General features: G+C 35.1%; 1 protein-coding gene across 1 annotated transcript; it reads right to left on the bottom strand.

Moving 5' to 3' along the window:
* Positions 1–6,090: 6,090 nt before the first annotated feature.
* On the bottom strand, positions 6,091–7,292 carry LOC129289047 (uncharacterized). Its single transcript, XM_054925872.1, has 2 exons — positions 6,599–7,292; positions 6,091–6,384 (listed from the first exon to the last, which is right to left on the bottom strand). The coding sequence occupies exons 1-2, from the start codon at positions 7,290–7,292 to the stop codon at positions 6,278–6,280; spliced, it is 801 nt and encodes a 266-aa protein (XP_054781847.1). The 3' UTR covers positions 6,091–6,277.
* Between the last annotated feature and the right edge of the window lie 511 nt (positions 7,293–7,803).

The following is a 7,803-nucleotide window of genomic DNA, read 5'->3' as shown; positions in this document are numbered from 1 at the left end:
AGAAAGAGGTGAGGTTCACTCACCAGCAAAGCCTATGACACCTGAAGAGGGAGAAGGTCGAAGTTTTTTTCCCCCCAGTCACATGAGCATGCATCAATGCCAAAACAGGGGAGAAGTGATCAACGGTGTTCACAGTGAAGAATCAAGTATACCGACGCTAATGAAACAAGGGAATAGGAAGAAATCAATCCTAACGCCTACACAGATACATAGATGAAAAGGGAGAAAAGACTTTGAAGATGCGAAGCAAAGGAAGACAAAGAAATATTGACCTTGACAGAGCAACGGCAAACACAACTCTCCAAACACCCAGGGTGCTGACGACATTTAGATCAGTAGAGGAAGAATGAAGATGATAGAAATGGCAGAGGCATTTTAGGTTAGATGCCAAAACTTCTCTATCTGGCTCTAGCAAGTTCGATGGATCAGAAAAAGGAAAGGAGAGAGGAAAAATATGACAGTATGGAGGGCATAACTGTAATTTCAAGAGGTTAAAACAAAAATAAAACTTCGCTCCTATGACAGTAAGATTCGAACTCAGGACCCATCAGGTGATAGATTGGCTTAAATTCTACTAGACCAACACTTGTTTTCAGTAAAACCATCCCCAAAATATATATATAATATCATTAAAATAAATTACCATCATTTTCACTTTTAATTAAATTTTGGATCATTACCATAAGTTTGAATACCTTAAATAAATTTAAATTTTATTATTTACATAAAACTTTAGGTCATTACATCAATGTTTGAGGTTATCGTTAAAATTTTGATAGAAAGGGCAAAAATACTTCATTTTAATTACTTTAAAGGTAAAATTGTTCTAATCAAAATGTTAGAGCGCTGTATGCTCTTTGAAAAATACTTTAAAGGCAAAAATATATCTTAATCCCTTTCAAAATATTAAAATTCACACTACATAGTTCCATCATGTTACTTTAGTTATAGTCCATTTTCTCAATTTGGAATATTATTTCCACTTAAACTTCACTTCAAACACATCATGTGCGTAATTTTCAAATACCAAAGAATCTCAAACAATCATAGTTAGATTTATCTTACTTTTTAAATTCAACTCCTCCAAGCATCCGTTAAGCTTAAAGAAAATTCAAATCATATCAAATTTCCTCAAACAATAACTAGCCTATATATAGGTAAATTGTTCATATAACCTAAACATAAGTATCACATATGCAGTTATAAATAATTCAACTAATTTACTAATAACTTAATCCATCTTCTTCACAATACCAAGCTCAATTCATAGAATAATCATTTATGTCTCCCAAATAATTTTAATGAGATTTTAGGAAATACAAAAACAATCAAGCAACTCCCTGCAACAAACATTTTGTCAAATATCTTATAGGTATCAATCAATCTTTAATTATATATATATTTTTTAGTTCAGACTCTTTCATCCCAATCTCATCCTAACCATTTTTCATAAGTTCTCCACTCTCAATATTTGAATAAATCGAGTTCTCAATATCGTTCCTTCAGCGTAAGTCAATTTTTGAACTCAGAAAATTAAATTCCCATCGTCCCGTTAGTCACAGCAGCAAAGAAAAGAAGGGAAAATCCACGATCTCAACCCACAATACACGTACTCAGTAGCAGAGAAACAAGGAAATGAAGCTTCTTACATCAGATCATTAATGGCGGAAGCAGTACAAAGAAGGAAAAAGAGTTTGCAGTGAACAGGGGAGAGACTCGATGCTGCTACACGTTACAGGGAGAAGGAAGATCAGCGATGCTTCCGCGGTCACCAACGGCAAGCAAACAGTGACAAATGTGGATGGAGGGAAAGCTTAAACACTTGCACGATCATTTGGACACAGGAGGGAGAGGTTGCAGTAGTTTAAAACAGAGATGAAAGAGAAGCTCTAATTTTTTTTTTTTTTTAAAGGAATGGCGATGGCGCAGCTCCACTCTAGCAACGGCAGCGCGTTTGGACGGCGGAGGGGGCGGCAATTGGAGGAGGGAGAAGACAGAGGTCAAGAAATGAAAGATGAGGGTTTTTGGCGCTGCTCTCAAACCCTCGCTGCACACAGAATGGGATCAAAGCAGAGGAAGAAATAGAGGAGAATATGCGCGCGTGAGTTCTAATTTCTAATGCATTTGACTTCTTTTCTTTCTTTCTTTTTTTTTCCCTCTGTTTTTTAGCAGTAAACTCGTAATTTAAAAAGGCTGAAAAAATAAAATAAAACTCGGTTGAATCACCATGGTTCGAGCCGAGGACCTGCAATTGAGTTAACTTCCACCGGACCACGATTCCCTTCGATATATTTGTTTCAAAAATTAATACAAATTCTATCAAAAAGTTAATCATAAATTTTAATCTCTTATTTAAATTCCTGGGTTATTACACATTACGCCAACTTTAATATTAGAAGGACCAGTATGCCTTAAAAATTTTGAGATAAAAATGCCCTTAACATCTAAAAAAAATGCAGAATAACAAGAGAAATTGGGAATTTTATTCACAATCAAAAATAAACCCTTACTTCCGATTTATCCTCCTAAAATTCTAATACTAAAAACTGAACTGATTATTAAATTAGTCAAAATATTAGTTTAAAGGTTAAAGATCAAAATTATAATTAAATTATAATCAAATTAATCATAAATAAAGCATTTAATATCATTTAATGATACTACTTCAACTGGCAGGGTTGACCAAATTTCCAGTCTATGGTTCTGACCATGCATAATAAACCACTCCCTCCTCTTTGTCCAGAATAGGAAATACTGAACATCTTAAGACAATATTTGCACTTATTCATTTGCAAGCCTCGTCTATTAAAATGGACTTGGACTAAACCTTGATTTAATCCGACAAGGCCCCTCTGGCTCCCGAGGACTAGCTAATCCGTCAAGGTTGGACTTCTAATTGAGAAAAATTCTCACATGGATCTGATACGTACCACGTTATTCATGCTCTGTCAATAAAAGCATGTCATGTCAGATGGCTATAAATATAAATTGATTTTAACATCCATGATAATAGAGAGATAAAAGATAAAAAATTAAAAAAACACTATATTTCAAAAATAAAGTCATTAAAAATAATAACACATTATATTTTACTTGGTTGAATTGATAAAACATGGCATGTTTTTATTTGACAGAATATGGATAATGTAGTGCACTACACATTTATAGTTGGTGTGTTCTGAAAGTCATGTACAAGGGACATTGCACTATTAACGAATCTAGTTAACAAGTAGCATACTAACAAGAAATAAAATTACTCAAGAAAATGATACATGGCACAGCACATTCATCCGAAATATTTCAATTATTCTCAATACATGCAACCAGAATTTTATCTTCATTTCCCACTTCTTCACCGCTGGATGAAATTGTAGATATAACACCATGCATCGTGTCATCTGAAATTTACAAAACGCCGCCGCCGCCGCCGCCACTACACCAGCATTAATCAATTCTTATTGATTTCAATTGCTATTAAGAACTAATAATTAAAAAAGTTTTTATTATCCAAAATATAATCGGAACAAGCTAGATTAAACCCATATAGCTGAAATAAGATGGACGATGAGTTATTTTATTATTTTGTAGGCTAGTCATTTGCCAAGTAAAATAAACTAAACAGTGAGGTAAAATATTGAACAAAATAGTACAGTGCCTTATTGAGAAACTTTTCGTCTGGGTTCTTCAAATAGCTTTGTTGGTGTTGACTTGGTTGGTATCACCATGTTAATCGTTTTGATAGATCCCTCCATCCATAACTAAAACTAATAATGATCACAATAATGATTTCTCCAACTTGACGGAAAAAATGGGAGAGGAATACCAACGGCAAAGAACATAACAACATAAAAGAAACAAGATGAACAAAGTGAATATCCATTCAATGATTCAATAACACTTATTAAACTTGCTAGCAAAGCGTTATTGCTCACCACTAAACGTGTGGCAGCAATAAACGCCACAGGCATGGTTATGAGAGCCAATTTAACAAAAAGGTCTGCAAAAAAATATGCTCGTGATACAAGACGATCGTCCAGATGCATCCACAGAAGAATAATAGTACTCAAAGTGGAGCAATACTTGGAGATGGCATTGAAAACTATGAATATTTTGAAGAGCTTTCGATCAGCCAACAATGCCATGCCTCTTTCTCTAGGGACTTTGTAAGCAGAAGAGTAAAATCCACCTGGTACGGTGAAACCAGCTGCAAATGTCACTGTGGCTATCGCTATGGCCACAACTATGAGTGTGTTGGCTGCATCCTTGATGTTCAATTCTTTATTTTCTATCGAACGTAATTTTAACAACTTATTACTGCGGGGGTCACCAACAAATACTAAAATCAGTAGCACTGCGAGAAGCTGCATGATAATCAATCAAACAAAGATATGTTTACATGCATCTCAACAACACTGAAAAATCTTCTGCAATATACAATAATAAAATACTCCATTCGTTAAAAAATGCAAGGCACTTTTTGAAGAATTAGATGTTAAAAAATGTATGGTATTTTTAGTCTTTCGAGATGTAATCATTACCTTTTTTTTAAAAGTGCCCTTATTGGTGAATGACTTATATTTATTTTAAGGTATTTAATAGGGGTAAATATAAAAAAATAAGGTTAACTTGAAAGTAAGTAACTATTTTATTGTGAGGTAAGATTCAATTAAAAATGTCTTTCATTTTTAAACGAAGAGAGTAAATAGTATTTTATCTATTACATAACTCAAATAATAATAAATATACATCAAACAATTATTAACTTCAACTGCTGTTAAAAAAAGATTACGTCATTCACAATAATTGGACTAGATATTTGACTGTGAGCTCAACTCTCTTCACACTTGCTGATGTTCTGAACTAAGAATAACATTTTTTATTTGCAGTGCCTTTTTATATTGAGGAATATGTATCCAAAATAAAATGAAATGAAGGGTTGAACAAAACTTTAATTACCAGGGTGATCGTCGGCACAAGGAACACTAGGTGACTCGGTTCTTCTCTTGCGTGGTGTTGGCTGGGTTGGCCATACCAACTTCATCGTCTTGTTGGATTTCACCAACATCATAAACTCTACCATCCGTAGTTCCATAAAATAACATAATAAGAATCCAAAGATTAAGTTGTCCAACTTGACGGAAATCCGGAAGGTGAATTCCCAGTGGAAAATATCCTAAAAGGCCAAGAAGTAGTATAAGGAAAATGAAGATAAATGCAATGACACCTGTAAGATGTTGAAGAAAGCTGTCATTACTGACAACCAGAAGTATGGCAGCCATAAATGCCACTGGCATGGTTCCAAGAGCCAATTGGACAAAAATTTTAGAGATATCATATGCTCGTATTGAAGCACGACGATCATTCAAATGCCTCCAAAGAAGAAGAATAGTACCGAAAGTAGAGCAATACATAGAAATCGTGTTGAAAGTCATAAATATTTTGAATAGGGTTTGATCGGTCAACACTGCCATCCCTCTTTCTTTAGGGACTGGGTCATCCGAATTGTATAGCCCACCTGGTACTGTGAAACCGGCAGCAAATGTCACTGTAGATACCAGTACGGCCACAATTATGAGCGTGTTGGCCCCATCATTCACATTCCATTCTTTATTCTGTGCAAGTTTTGGTTCTGGTCTCAGCTTATTATTATGTTTGAGCGAGGCAATAGCAAATCTTAGAATCATATATGCTCCAAACTGCAAGGCGATCAAACCAAACAAGTAGATGCTTACATGCTATAATCTTTTATAAAACTGCATTTTGTCTAAAATCAAAACGTGCTCGAAAAAGGAAGAGATAATTGACAAAATAATTGGATATATAGATACTTCAAAATACCTCTGTAAGAGTCCTTGGAAATTTACTTTGCCTTTGGATAATATCACTAGCTGTTAAATCTTGGTCATTTACAAGGTTCACATTTATTCTTTTGTCTCGTGATAGATGGTCTAAAGTCCAAAGATTCAAGTTTTTTGAAGCCAAATGCAGTGGGGTGTCTCCATTTAGCAGGTCTTTCTCATTCACAGTTTTGGAATTGATCTTCGGGTGCTTCAGTAGGTATTTTACCATCTTGTTTTGTCCTCTCATAGATGCAATGTGAAGAATGTTTCGACCTTGATTATTGAGCCAAAAACTTGTACAAGGCCCTTGTACACGTAGCAATTCTTCAACCACCTGAACATGGCCCTTACCGCAAGCAACGTGAATCGGAAGATTACCTTTTGAGTTTCGTTGAAAGGCGACGAGGGTGGATTTTTTCAGAAGTTTATGAGCACCTTCATTCCGCATAACCAGTGAATGCTGCATAATGAAGAGGTGTGTTTCCATTTTCATCTGTGACGAACATCAACTCTTCTTTCTTGAATACTATCTCCTTCAAAGCAGCTACACATAAAAGAATACATATTTCATTTATAATTGAAAATGGTTTATATTACCAAAAAAAAAAAAAGTAACACATCTGGTAATTAAAAAGTATATTAAAAATATACAAAACTTGAGATATGTTTAACCAAGTGATTTAAAAAATTGACATGACAACCAGAAAAGAAAAGCAGCACACTGATCAATTAATTTGGCTTCCCACACATATACATACCAATATTGCATTCGGATATAGCGGCAAAAAGTGGAGAGTTTCCCTGACTCTTATAAATGACCCGGTCTTTGGGAAACGGAATTTGCAAGAGACGACGAAGAATTTCAACATCCCCAGTTTGGACTGCCACGTATATTGGTGAGTCTGCTGGGTGGGTGTCCCAATAGGAAGGCCAAGTACTTTCACTTTGCTCACTTAGAAGGAAATCAAACCCCTCATGATGCCTGCTCAGAATAGCTTCGTGCAGAGCTCTGTTCCCAGACTTATTGGGTAACATCATAAAGTTATCCTTACTGCTAGCATCATCAAATTTGGACAAGATGACCCTCATCACTCCAATATTCTTAGCCCTCGTGGCAACATGAAGCGCTGTGTCTTTTCTAATGTTTGTCGCAATCAGCAAAAAATTATTATCAACAAGCAGCTCTGCGATCCTCGCCCTCCCATGTTCAGCTGCAACATGAAGCAACGAGTTGCCCGTGGGAGTGGCTTGATGTAAAACGGTGGAACAATCAAGTTGTTTTTCTCTGCATACTTTCTCCAAGACATCTAGAACAGCATTGTACAGCTCATAACTCATGGTGTCATCATTAACGCCAAGTTGAACATGATTCACTGATGAAACGAACTTCTTCAGCAGTTCCTCTAGCCTTTTGTAGAATGGCACCTTCCAGTTTGAATCATTCGGTCCCATAGGAATTTTGAAATGATACAGATTTCTAATTGTAATTAGCCCCTCAATCAAATTCAAACCGAAATGTCGGAGCATCTGATTGATACTTTAGTTCAACTTAATTTCGGCAGAAGGAGAACCTTTATATCTGCATTAACAACTCAAGTGGATGCAACTATAGACTAAATGCTTGATTTATTTAGTTTCTTCGGTGAAAACTGAACTTTTTTATTTAGCGAAATTGATCTTCATGCAACGAATATTCGAATATTTGTGTTAAAATAAGAACAAAGCAATGGTTTTTGGACCAAATTATCTTGAGATTATAATTAATTTCTAGTCGACCGATGATTAATCCAGCAATAACAAATACATAAAATCGAAATATTATTTTTGTTAGTTGTGGAGCTAGCTGGCCTTGGCAGTTGGCAACATGTGATGTCAATATTTTTTATTTATTTTAGCATTTCATTAAACAATACCATGTGATAGGTACCCATTTGACTGACGATATAAAATATGTTATTGATGA

Source organism: Prosopis cineraria, unplaced genomic scaffold (assembly GCF_029017545.1).
Source record: "Prosopis cineraria cultivar Desert tree isolate PC_DT_omini unplaced genomic scaffold, ASM2901754v1 PC12, whole genome shotgun sequence".
NCBI lineage: Eukaryota > Viridiplantae > Streptophyta > Magnoliopsida > Fabales > Fabaceae > Prosopis > Prosopis cineraria.
The sequence above is the reverse complement of the archived record's forward strand: the minus strand, read 5'-3'. Positions and strand labels throughout refer to the sequence as shown.